Source organism: Synchiropus splendidus, chromosome 3 (genome assembly GCF_027744825.2).
Source record: "Synchiropus splendidus isolate RoL2022-P1 chromosome 3, RoL_Sspl_1.0, whole genome shotgun sequence".
Taxonomy (NCBI): domain Eukaryota; kingdom Metazoa; phylum Chordata; class Actinopteri; order Syngnathiformes; family Callionymidae; genus Synchiropus; species Synchiropus splendidus.
This window is the reverse complement of record NC_071336.1, coordinates 14,478,664-14,501,766: the sequence shown is the minus strand read 5'-3', so window position 1 is coordinate 14,501,766 and position 23,103 is coordinate 14,478,664. Positions and strand designations below refer to the sequence as shown.

At 39.0% G+C, this 23,103-nt stretch overlaps 1 protein-coding gene across 2 annotated transcripts; it reads right to left on the bottom strand.

Moving 5' to 3' along the window:
* Positions 1–4,693: 4,693 nt before the first annotated feature.
* On the bottom strand, positions 4,694–21,804 carry stk26 (serine/threonine protein kinase 26). Of its 2 annotated transcripts, XM_053860865.1 has the most exons (12): positions 21,587–21,804; positions 12,347–12,415; positions 12,080–12,241; positions 11,534–11,590; positions 11,178–11,286; positions 10,045–10,202; positions 7,870–8,055; positions 6,700–6,839; positions 6,510–6,609; positions 5,980–6,042; positions 5,694–5,821; positions 4,694–5,587 (listed from the first exon to the last, which is right to left on the bottom strand). In XM_053860865.1, the coding sequence occupies exons 1-12, from the start codon at positions 21,605–21,607 to the stop codon at positions 5,572–5,574; spliced, it is 1,209 nt and encodes a 402-aa protein (XP_053716840.1). In that variant the 5' UTR covers positions 21,608–21,804; the 3' UTR covers positions 4,694–5,571. The 2 variants fall into 2 exon arrangements, with proteins under 2 accessions (XP_053716840.1, XP_053716841.1); XM_053860866.1 differs by lacking the exon at positions 5,980–6,042.
* Positions 21,805–23,103: the final 1,299 nt, after the last annotated feature.

Genomic DNA, 23,103 nt, shown 5'->3' with positions numbered 1-23,103 from the left:
GGAAACAAAATTACATTTTATATTACATATATATATATATATATATATATATATATATATATATATATATATATATATATATATATATATATATATATATATATTAGGGCTGTCAATAGATTAAAGAAAAATAACTAATTAATCTCATTTTCCTTAATTAATTAATCGCGATTAATCGCGATTAAAGGTTGAAAGTCTGTGTATTCAGGCAAACACAAAACTATTAAGATATGTAGATTGAAAGAGATTAGTAAACCAGTCAAGTAATTTGTAATTTTTTTATTTAGTTTTCTTTTATTAGGGCAAATACAAATCACAAGGGCTGTTAGCTACAAACCAATGCTATGGCCAAAAAACATCAAAATAAAATTGAATAAATAAATAAAACTAAAGAAAACCAAGAACAGACAAATCCGCTTCTTCTATGAAATGACGCAGCTTACCCATCACAACACATCCACTGGTATCTCAAACAATGAACAACTATATTGCCACAAAAAGACCATTAAGTGACCTAACAGTATATCAAGTGCTCAAAATGAACTTAAACATTCACATTGTTATTGGTATAGTGCAAAAACACTTTAACTTTAACACTTTAAACTAGGAAAATCTCTTTTGCTTTCTTCACTGAATTAGGCTTAACTTTGCTTCTCTTGCAGCCAGTTACTGAGACACACAAGCTTATTTACATCTTCTTGAGTCAATGCTGCTCTTTTCTTTTGGACAGTGTGGCCTGACAGTGAAACCTGCTGTCCGTGTGCAGTCTGTTGTGCTCTTAAATCACGAGCATTTGATGGGCTGTGTTTGAAATGTCCAACTATTTTCCGACTTTTAGCGAGGACGTTTTCAAAACCGCAGTCTTTTAGGGCGACGGTGACTGTCCGTTGCACAATGTGAGCAGCGCAGGGTAGATCAGCATCCTCCACAATGTTAACTGGCCGACAATCGCGGCAACCCAAACCGCCAAAGCATTCGTGATTTTTTCTTTCACAGGTTTGGAGATTGACCGACTGTACTCGGGGAGCGTTGTCCGGCGGCTGGCAGAAGATGCGGTGCTTTCCGTTGGGTGTTTCGCTTTCGAATGATATCGTAGCGTGGACGTACTACGGTGGTAGCGGAACTCAGACTCACAAATTGAGCACACAACTTTAGAGCGGTCTGTTGTTCCGTCACTCAGCGTTTTGAAAAAAAAAAACCGTTCCATCCAATAATCCTCTTCCAACGTTCTCCATCGCATCCAATCTGGTGTTAGCGGCAGTAGATTACACGCAAAACCAAGACCCGGATGTCCAAAAGTTTCCGGCTTCGGTGTCAGGAGTCGCGCATGCGCAGTGACATAAATTATGTTAACGCCGTCAAATTATTTTAATTAGTTAATCACAATCACATTAATCTCGTAGATTAACGCGTTAACGTCGACAGCCCTAATATATATATACACTCTGGACCATAATAACTTTTGGGTGACATTCATTTTTAAACATCACGAAGTTCCTCCCTAAAATTTACTTGTATTCATCGCTCCCAACTTGAACTGTGACATGGAACAGAAGGTAGCCAATCCAGAAGCAAACCACCATAGTGGTGTCCACTTCCATGATGCCTGTTGCTGTGACGCTTCATCATAAGTGATCACATGAGATTTCTGGCTAGGTGAACGGTGCTGGGACAGAACCTTTATGTATGTGGTGTGCTGCGTCAAGACTATGCGGATGCATCATGTGATGTTGACATTTTGTCTGACAGGGTGAAATGTCATTTTTAGAAGATGTGAAACTATAGTTTAATAGATACAAGTCTCACCTGTGTATAGGTTGCAGGCCCAAAAACAACTTGTAGTTTCAATTTTATTACCTCTATTTTTAACTTGGCACATTTATATGCAGCCAAGTCAGACAAGATTCAGCAATGGGACAAGACAAATCTTTAGACAACTTCCAACTTAAATACAAATGAGAAACAGTGCCGTGCTGAAGATGGTGCTCCAGTGCATGGCCCATCTTAGTTAGGGAGAAAAGGGGCAGACAAGAGCGATGTAGCCAGAAATGTTTCTCACAAGCTGGGAAAAAGTTGACATGAATGAATAAATGAAAGCATGAATGAAAGAATAAAAAGTTGTCAAAGGTTTGCATGTGAATGAGTTCTTGGAAAAGCGTTGCAACAGCCTACTTCTTCAAGCTGTCTTTGTCAAAATGAATGAAGATCAGTTTGTCCGCCATCACAACACTCACAAACCTAACACTCAATAACTACAGCTAATGTTATTTTTTTTAACTGATAGTAAGACAACAGACACTATCTGTGATATACCAGATGTAAAAAAAAAAAAAAAAAATTAAAAAAAGACACTGACCAAACTGAACCACATAGAGAAATGGTCCTGATGTCAGTTTCCATCCAGGAAACCGGTCAGTCACTGGAGCCAAGGCAATTTCTTGACAGAAGTTGATGCTGTATGTGACTGTATGTTAATGCATACATAACTTCTCCAGTTTCTTTACTCAGATATTTAACACACAGACGCCCTCCTCACCTCCCCTTAACACATTTTATGTGCTTTTAGCAAATCTTTTATTAAAAATTTTTTGGACCGGGCGGAACAGCCAGGGGTCAGTGAGTAAAATGTCCAGAAGCATGACAAGTATATTGTAGCGAGTGCCACTTGAAGAATGCATCTTGATTCAGACTTTGATTTCACACGTGCTCCAGCAGCTGCCTTTCAGTCAGTCCACGAGGAGGCACTGGTTTATTATTGACACACATCGCAACAGAATGCAAGTCACCTCAACACACATCCAACAAACCCACCTTGCCACTCCATTTGCAACAATAAATGGAAACAACACAAACATCCAACTTAAACAAGTCTGACACCCAGCCAGGATTGCTACAATATAAAAGAACAACTGTGATTTCTTCCCAATGCTTTTTATGTCCGTCATGAAAAATACAGAATAAAAAAATACACATAATAAAACAATTCCATTTACATATTTACACTAGGCTCCAGCCAGGTGTGGGATGTTGCTGCTGAAACAATGTCTCCTTTTATGCCTTCTTCTGACTCACATGAGAGTTAGCCATCTCTCTCGCAAGGTCAACCAGGAAGTCCACCAGTCTCTCCTGCACCCGGTGCATGCCTTAAGAACAACATGAGCATTCAGCGCCACCATGTAGATGATATTGTAGAACACAGAGACTGGCCATCTCTGGGTTCCTGCACACACGCTGTAGTACCGCACCATCTGGTCCATCACATTCACGCCACACTTTGTGGTGTTGTATCGTGTGACAGTGCTTGGCTGCCTTCTGGTAGTATTCTCAGTCTCAACCACACTGTGCAAGCTGCTGAGAACGTAGTCTTTTTTTTTTCTTCTTTTTTGGCGCATACTGTACAGTGTCAGCATTGCAGCCGCGGTGGAAAACACTTGAGTGGTAAATTCATTGTTGTCCTTCTGTCTAGCTAATAGAGGAATTTCCCTGCAAATATTGTTGACTGTGTCAAGGATGGTTTTCCAGCTCAGCAGTCGCCGTGCAAGGGACAGCGATGTAAAAAAAATGTTTGTGGTTACAGTTCTGTCCTTATGCATGAATGGCTCCATCAGCCTCAACGCTCCACTCTCAGACAGCTTCTCTCCACTGGGATGACTGGGGTCCTTGCCAAGATATGGCAGGACATTGCAAATATACTTTGATTTTATTTATTATTTATGACTATTTCTAATGGCAAGCCAGCCAAAACTTGTGATGCCAAACTTGTCAGGTTTCATTGCAATGCATTACAGGAAACAGCAGCGAGTCTTTGACGGGAAAAGCTGTTCATCAATAGTGACGTGTCGACCAGGGTTGTTCTATATCTGAATTGTAATATTGTGATATTACATTGCAAAAAACAGCCCTCAGGTAATGGCTGCACTTACAAATGAAGATGAAATGCTTGTTGCCATCAAAGACTTCGCCTAAAGTCCCTTCTCCAGGGCTTTAGGGGAGGCGTCTAGTGTTAAATGTTACTGATGTTACTTGAACAATAATGCCACTGACTGCGCTCACTGACCCCTCGTAAATTGTAGTAAAACTTAGTACTACACAATAAAAAAATGCCACATTTGTCTCTTGCATTTGTTGGCCAAACAGGCCATACGTTGATTCAGGCACTCGGAGGAGATGACATTTTAGTAGTGATCTGTAGGTCTGTCTAGATTTACGAACGTTGTAAAGACCATAGATTTTCAAAGAGACAAAAGGCACATTTGCCACATGACGACATGACATCAAATACATCTCCTGTGTGTCTGTTACAGAAGCTCACAGATGTTACTGCCACCTGTTGTCCAAATTAAGTTGATCACACCGTGGACACAGGCATACGAGCTGTGTTGATAAAGTCCATGTAGGGAAGTGACTTGGGGAAACAGTCCCAGCGTCATTGTTGTTCAACACTGTACATTACTTGGTTTTTAGCCATTATGGCTAAGCTGCAAGTTGAACTGGCCTTCTGGGAACACAATATATTCAAAAAGATTTACTTACTTAGATAATACTTTGACAAAAAAAATAGTTTTCAACCTCTGCAACTGTGTTTTCATGAAAAACTAGAACTTATATTTTACTCTGATTCATAATCTGGGTATTCTGACACACAAAAATGGCAATATTCCATAAGAGAGAAGATTTTTTTTATTCAATCACACTTAAATATTCATTCTGAATCTCTACATCCCACTAGACAAAAGAAATGTACGCAAAATCCTACAATGTTGAAGATCCCGACTGCTGAACAACCATTCATCCCTTACCATACATAAAAAGACAATAAAATATACAGTCTTATAGTGTCTTTGGTAAAAACTCTTAGACTAATACTCTTAAATTAAACGTTGACAGGAATCAGTTTTAGGTGATACATCAACGTTAGGTCGTCCATGCATATATCTGGTCAAATACAGGAAATTTAAAAGAAAACTATTCAGTTTTCTTTCCCTTCCAGCAACTTGACCACTGCCACATAAAAGCTGGATTTAAAAATATGAGCCCATTGCATCATGGGAGACTTTAGGCTACAAGTATTGCTGAGGACAACAAGACAAATGTTGGCAGAGTATCTGACTGAAGTGCTAGTGAACATATCAACATGTTAAAAGGTGAATGACAGCACTGTGGACGAGAATATTCACAGGTGGAAGGTTCTATCAGCGAGTGAGTCACTGTAGATCCCTACATGACTACATGGACTAATTTAGGCACTTTAGGGTTTGGATAAATAAAAACACAGAAAGAGAGAGATAAAAGAAGTGACAACAAAATAAATCCCAAGGGCTTTAGTTCAACAATAGTTACATCGAATTGGGAAGAGACTGATGTCTTTCAACCAGCAGTGGTCAGCATATACAAATATACATTACATATAGAACATTGTATATAGCACATTATTATTAGTGTGTGTGTGTGTGTGTGTTGGGGGGGTGTGTGAAAGGAGACATCGCACAGCAAATCTCCTAATTTCCCAAATGGATCTGCGGCTCATGCAGTCACTCGTCTTTACATGGAATTCCTTCTTTCATCCGACTTTCATTCAGCAGTGAATCTGTGTGACACAAGGCAAGAGGTGAAGAGACCACATGTGTACACAAGTGGGCACACTAGCATCTATCATGGCACAGCACGTGATCACAACTGGCATATTAGTGCACCTGGCAATGATGCGTGTGATCATCCTGTCTGTGATGCCCGGACACACGTCCTCCGCAAATCGGAATTTGTTTTCCAATTCCTCAATAGCTTGTCTCTGTTCAGAGTGCTCCTTGTGCTGCTGCTTGAGCTGAAACACACAACAGAGTCCTCATCAAATCACACTTGAGCTTCAGAAATGCAGTAGCCTCAAGAAAATCCTTGACTTGAGCATCTTCTTCACATCGATGAGCCACTCATGTGGTGCACTTGTAATGCTGCAAGGTTAACTGTCTGTACTTGTCTTACCTCGTTGAAGACAGGCGAGATGAGGGTGGTCAAACTTGCAGATTTACTCAACAGATCCTGAGCCTGCTCACATGGAAAATTTGGCTGTTACAATATGCGCAAGCAACATCTACTATTGCTGCAGTGGGCTCTGCGATCGAGACAGAAAGAAAGCTTGGATGGTCGTGTGGAAGACTGCAGGTTGCCTCCCTCTGCTGGCCACGAAGGGAATCGTCAAGTTCCGTTGAGACGCAAGCAGCGCTTGACTGGAGAATTGAGCAATGTACTTTTCTAATAATTTCTGGAATTTATTTCAATACAAAGCACAACATTTCACCTCCGCTGCATTATATATGACACATCAGGAATCTCTCTTTTTTGGTTGCTTTTTCCACTTTCAAATTTTTAGGTGATAATTGGTGGCGTTCATTTACTATGACAGTTGCATTTGTGTCGGGGTTCAAGGTGCCGACCAAGCATGTTCAGAGAAGGTGATGCAAGGATGTTGAATATCAACATGCTATACAGACAAACAAAGCTAGCATACTCACAGTTCCATTCAGAACCTTCCTGCCTTCAGTGGGCTTGTTCTTACGCACGGTGGTGAACGACCACTTGGGACTGGGGTAGTTTTCTTTATCATTCGACTCACTTGATTGACATAAAAACACACACACAAAAGAATGACAATAATGCTCAAATATAAAAGCAAATATTAAAAGGCATCTCATTGAAGATCACCTGTCCGAGTCACCCGAGCTGCTGTCACTGTGGCCCTCTTTCCACCTCCTGTACCTGTCAATCAACTCGCTGAGGTAAGACGTCTTCTTGCAATGTTTGGTAATGAACTTGTGTTTCAGAAGTTCTTTGGCTGTTGGACGCTGCAAAGACACAGAATAAAAGAAGTGACCAATAAATATGACGAAAAATGAAGCTTGAAATAGGGAAATTGAAACATAGGGACTATTCCTGGTCGATGTTTCCTCAACATATTTAGTATGGTTTAGCATGTAAACATTTCGGTAGAATGGATTTTAATGGCTCATATACAGTGCTGACATAGCAAATAACTGAAACTTTGTTTTTCACTATAGATATTTTGACCTTTGCATTTGAGTTTCATAAGTATTAATCATGAGTGGCACATAAGGTGACCAGGTGGAGCTCAGAAAAACATGACAGAGAGTGTGAGAAAACCTGTTCATTTGCCCAAGTCATCTGCTGTCAATAACAGAGCAAAACCCAGGTTATGAGTTTGCGGCCATCTATCCTGGTGTAGTCGGACTAAAGGATTTTACGTTCCGGTTATTCCTTTAAGTTGATGTGAATGGTTGCATTAGATGAGCACTTGATGGCGCACAGTATTGACTGCAGGCTCTGAATGGAAATCCCATCGCAAGGGACTTTATCTTCATCCAAATATATTTACAAATTACTGCACTGAGATGAAACTTGAGACTTTTACAATACAGCAGGGGGGGGCTGGTAGCACTCCTGATGAATAAATCTCTGAGAACACATGGTCTGAGAACACAGTAATGAACCATGGCTCCCTCCCACAACCACTGGAGGCACAATACCAAGCTTCTACACAACCTTCTAACAATCTCTACCTCAGCTTTCTTGTCCACCCTGTCAACGGACCTCAGATTTACTCATCAGCCCATCTTTAGTGGCAACACGATGTAACGCAGGATGATAGCGTTTCCATCCTTAAACGCAGTAGTCGTTGGAAATGCATGTTAGCAGTGACTACAAATCACCCACCAATAGTGCTGCAGTACAAAGCAATTATATATCCTCTTTTTCTCAATTCTCCAAAGAAGAGTGCAAATAGAAGGCAATAACAGATGAGACTTGAGGTCCATGGTGTCATGATCAGGTGTGACAGATCAGGAGTGTGGTTCATACAAAGGCTGGGTCCTTGTTCAAACAGGCTTCGGTGAATTCTTTGAAGCTCTTGGAGAAATCCCCAATCAGCGTGGGCGGGGAAGACTTTGGGATGTGGAAGAGGACTCGCATCGGGTGCATGTCGGAGTTTGGTGGTTCACCTTTGGCAAGTTCAATGGCAGTGATTCCCAGGGACCAGATATCAGCCTGCAGAGACAAAAGAACACACACACAGAACCACTGTAAGCAGGTTATCATTTTCCCAGTTTAGCAGCTGCAGCAGCCGCCAACCATCTGCCAGGCTGAAGAGGGCGCACAGAGAGTCCGACAGGTTGATTATAACCTCTTCTCAACCACCAGAGAACAAGCGCACGCACACACATGCAAGTCACACGGTGCGAGTCAAATTACGCTGTCACCATCTGGCAACTTGCAACCAGATAACACGAATACATGAATTCAGTCCAAGTATAAGGAATCTAACATGAACAACAAGCTAAAAGTATCAACAACCCCAGTGTTTCACTGAGAGGATTACTGTATACATGCAGATTTGGCACCGCATCCAAGCATGCATGCCAAGGTTCATCGTGACCTCTGGTTGTTCTTTCATTTATTCATTCACGGACATAACTGACAATTGTCAAGAAAACCTGCCTGGCAAACCAGAATGCGGTTTTGTTTGATGACTGGAGACGACAAGATGAAACAAGCTGCATGAAACAATTTGGACAGGCATAGTCAACAACACAGACAGACAGCTGAGACATTGCTACAGTAAGTGAACAGTAGTTCATAAATGAACCTTGGTTATCAAAAAAAGTCAATACAAAATATTCAACACGATAAACCAAAATGCTAACTGTTGCCACAAAATCAAATATATTGTATAACAGTTCTAAAGGAAGGAAAGAAATGTCATCGTCACCACGTATATTTGGGATATGTGTGGAGAAATAAAAGCGACAACCGAACGGTTGGATCCATGCTAGATCAATCCACAGGGCTAAAAACATTTAATATACAGTGAAACAAGTGTGATAAGCAAATAAACAAGCTGAATCAAATATCAGCTACATTACGTCATAACATATTAGTTATTCAATTAAAATGTGAAGATAGAACACAGTCATTAGAAAGATAAAAGGCTGACATTGTTAGTAAACGAAAAGTTTCTCAACACGTGGCAGAAAAGAATACATTTTCAATTTCAACAACACACGCACCTCAACTAGGTCAAACAGAGAAACAGGTTTTTAACTAGTCGATTGCAATATGATAAGGAAATAGCGTTTCATGTAATATTGTCTCGCAAAAAGTATTAATAAATATTTAAGTGTACAATGTAAGTTATTACTTTTTTGAAAGTGTAATAATTAAAAACACACTCGATCAATAAGAAAGTTTTTGTATTACATTGCTGTATTACCATATAATAAAAAGCATGTATTGTGATGAGACACTTTACGCTTTCACAAAAGAAAAAATATTAAAGGCGAATAACTTTTAAACATACTTTTGACTTCAATTATAGTATCAATATACAATAAAGATGGAGTGATTTTTCCTATGCCAATGACCAAAATTATTCTCTGCCATTTATAAATAGGTCATTAAAAGATACACAAAGCAAGTAAAACCACATTAGATTACAGTGTAAACACACACTACTTCAACTGCAATGTTAAACAGAGGCCTGTGCACGCACGCACACGCACACGCACACACACACACACACACGCCTACTGTCCTCCATGACAGCCCTCATGCTATTGTCTGTCGCACCAACAGGTGCAGCACCAAATGAATATGCTCATTCAATATTGACGTCCTCCCGACTCCGAGAATTCCCCTGAGACAGAAAACACCCTGTTTGTCTACACAAAAATAGAGAAGTAGGCTTCAATGAACAAAGCAAGGAATACATTGAATTGGTCAAAGAAGAGAAAGAAAATGGTTAACACATTAATAATCAGGTCTTTTGAAATGCAAATTAAAGCAGCAAGACAGTGGAAACAATGCAAAAGAAAACCAAAGCATTGAGATAACAAATCCACGTGTTTAAAGTTGCTATGGCTACATGCAAACCTGTCACCACAGGGACTGAAGAAGCAGCCTTTGCTTTCAATGAGTATGTACTCTGATGCTTTAAGTGTAAAGTGGAGTGGAACACATTCACAGAAGTGAAGTATCTACCTTGGAGTCGTAGGCTGACTGCTGAATGACCTCTGGTGCCATCCAGAAAGGTGTTCCCACAAAGGTTTCCCTCTTTATCTGGGTGTCTGTCAGCTGACCAGCCACACCAAAGTCAGCCAGTTTCACCTGGCCATGCTCCGACAGCAGGACGTTGGCAGCTTGAAATGAGAAGAAAACATTCATAAATAATTTGCTCATCAACAAGGTGTCCTCCATACAATTAATTGACTCTCAATGGAAGGCTATGTGGGAGCACATCAGGGGGACATGAGGGGAAGATTGGAGATGAAACTGGAGAGGCCAGATGGTTTGGTCTTGAGGAGAGGAGAGAGTGGACATGTTGGACAAAGGCTGTTGGGTGTGGACATACCAGGTAAAAGGAGAAGAGGAAGAGCGATTCAAAGGGATTCATGAAAGTGGGAAATGAAAACATGATTTGGATAAGTGTGACTAGCTACCTAAATGATCTACAGCTGTACGTAACATTCTAAAGCTTAAAGGCCCACATTTCAAATTTACCAATAGCAAGCAGTAAAAGGGGTCGAATCTGAATCTGACTGCCCCAAATGCCAGAGAATGATCGACCACACTACACATTTTTTTCTGTTTTAAACATTTAATGACAGGACAGTTTCACAACCTTTTACAGCAGACTAACATGGATATATTAAATGACCTCGTGAGAGTTTTTTGTTCCCCAGAAACAGTGAAACTTCAGTTATGGTCAAGCCATTACCTAACGCAGGGAAAAGAATGAAGTCTCCAAAACAAGTGGTGGTACTCGGTATGCTAACTATTAACTATTGTACGGCATTGTTTCAGTCTTCAGCTGTAGATTGTAATAAAAAAAAAGAAAAAATTGCATTCAAACCTGTCTGGTACTACAGCCATAATGTGGGTTGGACAATTTCAACTAGTTCACTTTTTTGCTACTTTCGTTATTAGCCATTTATGTATACGTACACTCTTCTCTCTGCCAATGAGCATCACATTGTTGGTATTAGATTTAAGCAAATTAGTCAATGATTAAAAGTCAGCACAGGTTTATAAATTGTCAACTCTGTCTCCAAGAAGAGGATGTTTTTCTCATCATAAGCAATGTCTTGTACTTCATCAACAGAATGCAGTTGTACCTTTGATGTCTCTGTGGATCTTTTTCTCTGAATGCAGGTAGTCTAGCCCCTTAAGAATCTCTTTGAGCATGGTAGCTATTTGAGATTCATCAAATGGACCGGCTTTAAGCTGCGAACACAGACACACACACACATAGATAGATGAAGACAAACACGCACAGAGTAATGACACAGATGTAAAACACTGTAATGACATGCAGAACAAACTCAAACACACCCTGTTGTCTTCCATTCAAAGTCAGGACTCACCACATGACGCACACAAAAATATGCAGAGCATTTTTGTGATGAAATAAAACAATGGACACTCAAAACAAAGGCTTTTCAGTGGAGATTTAAACAACTTTGCCACTCACCAAATCAAGCGCTGAGCCCCCACCAAGATATTCCATGATGATCCATAGTTTGCTGCCCTAAAATATTGAAAAAAATTAGATCTCATACAAAGCATTGTGGGATACAACATGGATATTAAGGTACTTAATTTCTTCATTTGCAACTTTGTTGACCATGTAGTTGATCGAGTGAGGGAACAATGTGTAGCATCATGGCAACAAATTGGCAACACTTAACAGCATGTTAGATTTGGAATGATCCCTCACTACAGTGGAACGTCACTGGTGCATATTTGGCTATTCATTTACAAAACAATTGTATCATAATCAAGTAAGGGTTCATTTTATTCATTGTTTTCATCACAATAAATTGTACAATTTGTCAAATGCTTTGCAATGAGTTAAAGCAAATATTTTGGAAGGAATAAAAAAAAAATCATTTATTTGGGCATAACTAACAGTTATGTTAATCACAGTGAATGGACAATTCAATCTTTTGTTCTACTACAGCAAAGAAATTGTAAAAGTGTGGAGCGAAGTCAGTGTTTTATCAGTGGTTCTCTTTACCTTGAGGTAGGAGCCATAGTACTTGGTGATGTAAGGGCTGTCACACTGACTCAGGACAGTGATCTCCTGCTGGATGTCTTCTATTTCGTCTTCAGCCTCCTCCAGGTCAATGGTTTTAATGGCAACCACACTCTGGGTCCGATTGTCAATGCCTTTGAATACCTAAGGAAGAGAAAATTGGTAACTAGAATTACATCTACAAACTTTATCACTGACATCACTTGCTATATGCAGTCAAAAAAAAAAATACAAAAAAATTACACTCACCTCTCCAAAAGAGCCTTTGCCAATCCGATCTAATTTGGTAAACAACTCCTCTGGGTCGATCTGAGAACTCTGAGGGGAAAGAAAAATAAATGTTCAAGTTTAAATATAAATAAATATTCAAATATTCTAAATATCAGAATTGAAAACTGAAATTATGCACCTACAAAAATCTATTTCATGTACAAATACCTGCAGTAGCTTTGAAGCTTTATATTAAAAAATATACAAAGTATTAAAAATAAATAAAATATATAATCTCATATATTCCAAAATATGATCATCTGAATGGTATAGAAACTGGCAGATGAATAATTAGAAATTTGTGAATATCAAACACTGGGAATGTAATCTAGCAATGTTAAATTGTACTGCCAATTTCCAAAGCCCCTTCATGTAAGATTAAAAAAACAAAACAAGTTGCATGCTAAGATCAGCACTCTGACGGATTAAAAAAACACATCTGAACCACTGGTCAGAGAGAATGGCAGTATGTGAAGTCAACTGCATACTGGGATGTCCAATTCAGCCTGTCTAGAATTAGTTATGAGTCAGTCAGGAGATAGTAAAGTCAGTCTGTCAGATGAATGCAACCAAATGGCATTTACAACAGTGAAATGCAGAATGTACCAAAGTGCCTATTTGCGCTACTAACTGTAGGTCACAACATCTTACAGAAAAATGAATACACAGGCATGGAATAAACAAGCATAAATGTCAGATGAAGCTGTAAATGTCTTCACAGAAGCAGCAGCACATCCTGGAGCAGCAGTAGAGCTTGTGTCAGTAACATGGACAACGATTATAAAAGGCTATAGTCCCCATTGTGGGACAACTAAAGGACATCCAATCTAGTATCAAGCAAATTATTATGGTTATTTGACAGGAAACATCACTGTGAAACAAGAAAAAGGAATAGGTTCAATTACAAAAACAGGCCGAGGTAAATGCTGTCTCTTGGTCTTTTTAAGTTGTACATATTTACACATAGAAGAGACTAGTACTGTGAATTTTGAATCATGATGTGTGAAACCTGCCAGTTTTACTTTACATTCAGCAAAAAAAAAACAAAAAAAAAAACTACATAGTACTGTGTCAATTTCCTTGCTACTTAAGTAACTGTGTCACCACACTGTTTGAACACGCATGCACACAGAGTCTATAAAAACACAGAAGGAAACAAGCATGACAGTTAAAGATAACAGGAACTGGACACACAGAGCTGCATCACGACACACACACACAATCTTTTTCCAACACTTTACAGCCATTTCCTTAACTTGTCTCACTTTCTAATCAACATGACAAGATGTCTCCATTCATGATGTAATAAAGACAAGCATCAATGACAGGTTGTGACCGTTGACCATATTGCATAGTTTTCGCTCAGAACTTAATGATAATTTATTGATATTGTTTTTTTTTTTTTTTTTTAATTCAAGTGGGATCACGTGGGGTCTGGACTCTATCCCAACTTCTTGACCCATTGTCAGTCTACCTTAAGGCACACCGGGACCCATTGTTCATGACACAACCACAGACAATGTAGAAAGAATCACCTAAACTCTGAGGGATTCTGGGCTGTTGGAAGAAAACCGAGTTCTGATGAAGCTCTAAGTTACTCAAAACTCAGTTACTCAAACCACAGACACATACCCAGACATGTGCATGTGAAGGCGTCTAATAGAGCGAGGACCAGTCCCCAGAACTAAAAAAAGAAACAAATGCACACTGTGTGCCCACAAAGTTGACACACCCATAGCAAACGCTGCAGTTTGGGTCCAGCGGCTGTTTTTAGAAAGACTGAAAAAAGTCAGCTTTGCAATGCAGTTGAAAATCGCTCACACCAACTTGTCAGTAATCTGCAGCCCACTTGCTTGATATTTTCTACACACAGAACAGCACACCTTAACTATCAAAACACACTTGAAGTATGATTTGAAGAAGAAAAAATAACATGAAGTGCATGTAATTACCACAACAACAAAAGTCAGAAACATCTTCGATATCCAGACCCACATCATTGACACCCGTGCATTCTGAATTCATTTCTGTTCATCATGCCACTTTTTTTGACTTCGTTTTCAAAAATACCTTGTTATTTTTGCGGGTAATAAGTTGAATTGCCCATCAATAGTAGTATAATTTTGTTGGGTTAGATCTGCTTTATTCAAGTCAAATTTGTGGAAAAATTTGTTATGTATATTATATATAAAATGTAAACTTGCAACTTCATCTTAGCAACACACAAAACAGCTTTAAAAACCAGACCCCAAAACAGTAATTAAAAATAAATAGCACGTCATAAATTGTATCTTTGACAAGAATATATCATCTCATGCATCGATTCCCTACTGCAATTGCAAGGTCCTGAGCGCATCCCAGCTGCTTTGACACAAGGAACCGGTTGGCAGCCTATAGGGAGCCTAATAAGTCACCCTTAGGGATTTAGTTGGATTCTGCAAAATTTGATTTGAAATCCAAATGATTTCTTATTTTCACAAGCAAGTAAATCATAAATCATAAAACTCACATCATTATTTATCACTCAAGTTGAAGTACAGCATATGTGTGACCCTGCGCATGAGGAAAAGTGGACCAGAAAATAACTTCTATCTCCCCATAGACTTTTTCCCGACATTTTTTCCCGATCTTAGGTCCCACTGACCGACTGGAATGGGCAGAGATTAGGCTCCCTATTACACCTCTGGAATAAAATGAACAGAGTGCCTGGAGAATGCAAGCATTTTTTTCCCCAACACACAGAAAGCAAAATCAAAAGTTGGTGTCAAGGACGATGTACCATGAGTGAAAATGTGCAGTTATGACACTGAAAATAAATAGAGTGCTATTTACATTTTAAGAAAGCATATTTCACCAAATTACTTAGACCAAATTAGAAACGCATTTGTTTCACAGTTCTTTTGGTTTGTTTTTGTTTTACGCAGTCATTGAATTTTGCAATTACGGTTTTACTGAAGTCAGGGTTTAATGCCAAACTGTTATGGCAACTATTGTTGCAAAAGACTAGACTAGACGAAAAGCTGCCGTTAAAATACCATATCGTGCAGCCAGTGAACGGAAAGTATTAAAAGAATGTATGAAACTTCTTTAGTATTTTAATAGTTAAATTCATTGGGCATTCTCATTTTCAAATGTACTCCCTGAAAAAAAAAAAAAACAGCTATAAAAATTGTGAAATGAGGCTTGATTGTTTTCCTCTGCTGATAAAACCTGTTCCTGGAGTCTATTTAATGTCACATTCCTGGCAGAAAAAGTTTCCTTGAAATCATTATCTGGTCTGTCATAAATGTTGTGGGATGCACCGCTAGCAAGGAAATAGAATCTAGGTATAATTATCAAGGCATGGTTTCGGATTTTAGTTTCTTTATCCAGCAACTGAGTATAATAAAGCCCACATTAGATTTCAACCAAATGCAGAATGTAATGCTATTGTAACCAAATACACAATCTTCACAACAGAACAGTAGAAAGGTAAAAACTTCCTGGATTTGGACTGATGCTTGAAATATGCGTTGAAGCTATATTTAACTGTGAGATACGCAGGTGATTGACATTTTGATCGACTTTTGCAGCAAAAGATTGACAAAGACGTCCATTCTTAATTCTACTATAGTACAGCAAATGCAGACACGTTTTCATTCCTGCGATGTTTACAGTGCAGATGCGTACATTTTGATGGACTTGAATAACCCTGTCTTCCACTGCTGTAGACAATGAACAAATGAACAAATTACAACACATAACACTAGCGTTTGCACTTTGACCTGTATATCAGCCCAGAGCAAACAACTTAAAGAGAAAAAGAAGTACGTTCAGCATTTATCATTCACTTTATCATATTGGTCTAAGTGCAGTTTTGGTGCATCTTGCATGTAACTCGATCTACAATAACATGCTGAAGTTTTTTTCAAGATGATTTATTATTGAAGAAAATGATGAAAATGCCCTCCATGGACTGACTGCAATTTTTGAGCTCTCTGCAATAAGTATGGGTTAATAAAGGAGTGTAGTTAAACATAAGTTGCCAGGGAAGCACAAAAACTGTCAATATTTAATTTATAAGGTCACAGATTAACCTTACTGTCTGAAATCATCATGAAACCATGTTTAATACAACAGAAGAAGCAGTTTGACCAGTGAAACCAACAGTGCCACAGGGAACATACTTTAAAAAATGCTTACTGACGTTGCATGGCATGATGCTCAATGAGCAGAGATTAACTCCCGTGTAAAACATGGCATTGTCACTGTCGATTACTCGTAAATGAGAGATTCAATCCAGTTTGTTGTGCATTTGGTTTGCAAATACATGTAAAAGTAAACTCAACCATTAACTTCAGTGTTTACTAAGGGAGAACAGAATCTGTATTCGCCAGCAAGGCTCGCCAACGGCTCAATGAGCATTTGTGTGTTTTGGGAGTCAAAGGTCACAGCTGCTAAAGCAGGAAGTACAAAACATTGCATGCTACAAAATGACCTTGGCAGATCATGTGAAATCCCACTGCTCTTCAGTATTTCCTGTATCTTTTAGAACAAAAACAGACACCAACTGTTGAGTCACTCTTCGCTTTGCTATAAACAAGCTGAAGTTGATATAGTTCACTCATACTTTCTGTCAGTCTGGTAGATTTTTTAATTTACATCTTTACATTTTTACATTAAAAGCACAATAAGCCCTAAAATGAATCATCAACGTCATTATAAATGTTAATGTACAAATGTTCTTCTTCTGCATTTTCCATCAGGGGCTGCCACAGCATCACATCCATGAACTCCATTTGCGGCCTTCCTCTTCGTCCTTTCAGCACCTCCAGCTGTAATCATTTTTGTTCAACACCGTCCACTGTTTCTCTCTGCCAAACTACATGAGTCTGGCCTCCCAAACTTTCTTTCCTGACTGCTCCACACGGGCTGTCCCCCTGATATCCTCATTTCTAACCTCCCAATGAAAACCTGAGCATCTTTAACTGTACCGCTTCTAACTCTGGTTGCCTTTGTGTCAAACCTACTGTCATACATCATGACCACTCTCACTACTGTCCTACAACGCTTCCCTTTCACCCAAGCTGCTGCACATCGTTCACTGAGCAGCCCTGAAAGTAGTCTTCACCTGTTCCACTCTACATGAACTCTTGTCTTAACTTCCTGTGATCTCTCTGTCACGTCTCCATTAGGCACTCACTTCAACTGTCCTTTCTCTTCTCTCCAACTTATTCCACAACCCACAAACACAACGTACATAGACACATTGAATGACGTTGCCCTTTGAGGGGAAGTGCCGACAGGACTGACATCTTGGTACAGGGTACACAATAGTGCAGTCTAGGGACATCCCAATACCGTTTTCTTTGCTGACTGGGTACAAGTACTAACATTATATAGTGATCATGAATCCCTCAATTGTTAACAGATTAATAGGATTTAATGATAATGAGTTTACCTGTTACCATTACAATCAATATTCATATAAAATTAAAAAAATATAATTATTACCATCATATAATCTGGGTTTCTATTACCAGTATAATTTCACTGTTATCGTTGCAGTACTTTTATTTTGAATATAATTATCAATATTGCATTTACCATTAGTGTATCATTATTATTATCAGCATTGTTATTTAAATTATCATCACTATAATTACAATAAATACATAATATCTTTAGCTTCATTATCTACTATTATTCACACTATCATCAGTACCGAAGAAGTAACATTTAAAGTCGTAAATAAGTGATGAAATGACACCGTTTGAGAATAATTCTATTTTTATACTGCGCAATGTACATTTTTTATTAATTTTGACACAGATACAATGTGACACAGATACTTTGGGAATACTAAGAATGACACAAAACCAGAGCTGCCAATTAAATCTGTAACTCATGTACGAGAAAAGTGGAAGTAAGTTTGTGCTTCCAAATGACAAACAGTGTGTGCAATCTCTCAGGAAATATTTGGCAACCACCCTGGTGCACAAAACCTGACATGAGAGTGACAAATCATTGGTGCATGGCTATCCAGTGATAACGGAGACTAACATCAGTGCAGTGGAATGTTGATGGAATACCTAATTTCGCATCACATTATGAAATTGATGCGCGGGTATTTTGGACATTTCTGCACATTGTTGTCCTTTTTTGTTTGGTGTCAGTTTCTATGGTGTGTGTTGTTGCTTTGCATATGTCTTAATATTTAATGTTTGTCTTCAATGTCATTAATGTTACAAGTTTCTGACCCTCAAAACGATGCCAACATCAAATGGAGTAATGATGATCCCCACTCAGAGCAAAGTTCTCCCCGGTTCTTCAGCAGCAAAGAGTCAATCTAAGATGGGAATATCCCTGCTTTTTCAACTGTTGCAGTGTCAACACTCCTTCACCCTCAGTTATCCCTCATGTTAGTCAAGAAATACTCCCACCTTCTAAGGAGGACCCAGAAAGACGAACAATGTGTTGTGCCGTTATGTATCTCAGCCCTTCCCTGAACCCCCACACGTGAACATACAGTCTCCTTATACTCCGACACACCTTCGCCACCAATCAGATCCCCAAAAGAAAAGATGTTGGGTTTCAGCTACAAATTTTATGTGATGGTATTACAGTGAGTACCGAAAGCAGTACCAAGTACTGTTGTTTTGAATCCAATTCCATTAACCACTGTCAACATAATGAAGTGAAACTAACACAGAACAGAGCTGTGCTAAAGAACCGAGCAAGATAAGTGTCACAGTCCACTCCTTACAAAAGCAACCATGGGGTTGCATTGAAACACTTTGGAATTCCCTGATCGACAGCATACAAAAGACAGGCGCCCCAGGCTGCAAACGTTAAGGCTGAACAATACAGTTATTATTCAAAACACAATGAAAATAATTGAGTCAACCAGTTAACGTGTGTCCTGACGGAACCATTTAGAAATGCATAATTTTCGGCATCACGACTTTTGGCTTCCGACAGGATATGAAGAGGAACATTACGTTTCCATGGTTGGACACTGATGGAGCTTGTGGGAATCGTCTGTGAAGTGTTTCATAACAGCTCCGCTGGGAAAAGGGAGCCTACCAGTGACTCAGAGGCACAAAGGTCTTTTGAAAAGGAAAGCATCAGTCACTGCACTTCGCCAAACACCCACCTATAGTAATGTTATATGTTTAAAATCTACCACAGTATCACATTTTTGTCACTGTGTTTCCTCTCCTAAACAAGAAAAGTTTTCATAAGAACCACAAATCATTTTTCAGGTTGTAACTTGACAGTTATAGCCATTGTTTCTCATATTATACTTTCATTAACTTCCAGGATGTTAGTGGACCACATAGTCAGCGTCCCTCAGAGGGAAGGTAAACATATGGAAGATGCCTTATTCTTCTTCACCTCAGCTTGTACATATTGAAAAGGATTTCAATATAAGGAAGGACAATGAATTACTTTACAGCTAACCATGGCATAAATAAAATAAAATGGACATCTGATACTATGGTGCGACAGCAAAACATTTACAGTATGTCTGAAAACACACAATATGTTCAAACGTGCGCATCTAAACACCACTACCCTACCACTGAAATTTACTTATTGGGTGGGTGGACATAATGACAAAGTAAAAGTAATATTTTTGTCTCCTGATTGGCCCATTTCTTCTGCACATCTCTAAAATCAATCCCAAACTTAAGTGTTATCAACATTAACAAAAAATTAAAAATGTAAAAGTGTATCTACATTGACTGCATTTATTATTAAGTGGCAACCTTCGTTCTTGCCTCACCACACTTATGTCCCTATTGTCTGACGTCAGATGTGTTATTTTTTTTACTGCTGTGTGACTCACAGGTGCTGCCCTGCCCACCAGGGAGGCAGCCAAAGTGGGCCCACAAGCAAGTCAGTCACACAGGTAGACACACCCCACAGCCAGATAAGCAGGAGGGAGAGACACTCAACACACAAAACCAGTTAGCTGTGTGTATTCTGTGCAGACGGACGGCACTGACAGCCATCTTCGTTACGTCGATTATGAACACACTAAATGTCACCACCAAGTCTGTTTGAATGTGATTTTCCCCCTTGTTTGATCCACTGAAGAGCCTTAACATGGTTCAATGGGTGTTAAAGCTGCTTTTAGAATGGCCTGCTCAACAATAACTAAATAGATTAACCTGGTGAGTGTGCTGCCTGTCAATCATATCAATCACCAACGAATTCAAACGTCAACAGTGCAGATGCTTATCAATTAATACTGTAAAACAAAGTGAAACTGACTCCTTACAGTCACATATTAAGTCTTATACAAACTGGATTACATGAAAAACAAAAAAATGTTCATCACAAGATTCAGTCTCAAGATTGCATTTGTACATAAAACTACTGTGTTGTGAATAGGCTAAACATGGAGGAGCTTTGCAAGGAAACCGTTGACGATTATTCAGGAATGGAAAGTAAACATAAATGAAAATGTTTGGGGAGAAGTGAGTTCCCAAACAACAAGTTATGATATGATTTATACATTATATATAGCATAATCATTTATGACTAATAAATAGTAACTTGAGGGATATTAAGTGCTCTGTATACCACATACTGCGGCCATGCCAAGTTAGCTTTATACACAAATAATGTGTCCATGAGTCCATCACAATTTGTGAGTGTATTACTGGTCGACAAGTACTAGCTGATTGGTGGTTTAAAAAAAAACAAAAGAAATCTTTCAGTGGATTGAACTAGTCTGCTTTGGGTCAAACTGAAGATGTAGTGAACAGGCAATATCTCCGTCAGGTAGTCATAATGTATTTAGGGGTTAATGTATGGGTCTCAGGAATGCTATAAAGCTAACACAACAACACAGTTAATATAAGAAGTATCAGTAGAAATTAGAAATAGTAATTGCAGAAATAATAGCAAAGCTGCAACGAACCACACAAACCTGATATAAACAGAATGAAAATATTGAGAAAGTGTTTGGACGGCCAACATGAATTAATGTGAGCCGAATGCCTATTCAAGTACAACACCAAACTGCCAGAAAAGACGACATGCCAAGTCAAAGTGCAACGTTGTCGTCAGTCGAAGTCAGTCCTACTCGAACGACTCCAAAGGGAGAAAAAAAAACGGCCTCTCACAGTTTCTTTTGACGAGACCAACGCTAGATTACGTGGTTACTTTGTTTTAGAAATAGAGCGGACACCGCTTAGGTCCCACAGGGTGTCTACCTTCATAGCTTACCTGCATGCCAGGAACTTCCATGGTTACTTCGAAGTACGAACGCCCTTTTCCTCCTCCAGGTTTAATCGCAATTCGTCTTGGGTTGAACTTCTATCTCCTTTTTAAAGTTCTCCAAACGTTCCAAGAAGCACCTATGTTGGTTTCAGGCTTTAAAACGGCCGTATATCCAGTGGGAAACCGCCGCAAACACACGACCAGCGAGAGTCTGCAGCAGAAAAGTGCTGAGGCGGATGACGCTGGTTTCTGTCCAATGAAGATGAGCGACGCGGACTTTGCCCTGAAGGATTTCTGTCAGAATTAAAAACTCGTTATTTCGGCGTTTTGTCCGTTTTTCGAGTCGGGTGGGATTAAGAACAGGAGCGCCATGAAGGGTTTGAGGTTATTTTCTGTGAGAATATGCATATGTTAAATGTCTAACTATATATACGCAGGTGGATTCTATGTTGGTAAGGAAGTGTAAGTGGTTGTCTGTTGTCTGCGAGGAAATGCTCACCTGTCCAGGGTGTCTCCCGCTGCTCATCGATGCTGCTGGACTCGCCTCCTGTCCACCCGAAGAAAAGATAAATGTAATTCGTAGCCATGTTGTGCCACTTTTATTCTTGAATAATTGTATCACGTATTTAACATTTTTTTCTGATAGAATAACTGATGATAATATCTGATAGAATAGCTTTTCCAACTCATCCCGAAAAGTGTAGCGCTTTAATATTTTTTATTTTTTTATTTTTGTAAATTGTACATTTTAAAAAAATGAGAATTTGTTTCAACCCCTGTGATAAGTTCTGTATTAAGGTCAAGGCACTGAACCTTTATGGGAGAGGAAGATGCTTTACCATTGCGGAAAAGGAAGGAAGGTTTTTGAGCAGCTTAATAAATATCGGTATAAAGAATAAATATGGTTGATGTGTGGCTGGTATTCCTGTATTGCAAGGGAATCAGGAATGTCCATGACAATCGAGGGTTTACATGGATTCAGTGAGATTTCAACTAACCCTCTGGTTGTAAAGCTTTTGAGATAAGATAAAGGTTTCTCAGCAGCTATACATGTAAACCTTGGTCACTCTCACCTTATTTTTGTCTGAAGTTTCGCGATATGGTCTGCTTCATTACATAAAATAGAGTCACCAAGGTATTCAAGGCGTGTCTGGTTGGGCCTTTGAGGATAGGTTCACACTGGATCCACTCTGTGTCCTGGTTCAGTCCTCACAAGCACAATGTCAAAACAGAAAAAGGTATTGAAGACATACAAGAACATTTTGTGATCTTTGTATTCTGAATTCTTTTATAATTGTATTTCCCCATGCCTGAAAAATGTACATGATTTTTCAGCTATTCGTGTAAGGAATAATGTTGTTGTTTTTTGTTTGTTTTTTGTCTTCTGCCGCTTTCTTTTTACATAATTCATTCTGAAAGGAATTCAAATTTCGATTGATCAGATCGCATTGCCTTTGTGTTCCGTTATTTTAAATCGCTTGACTATTGGATAATTCGAAGTAGATTTGATTCCATATATTTAG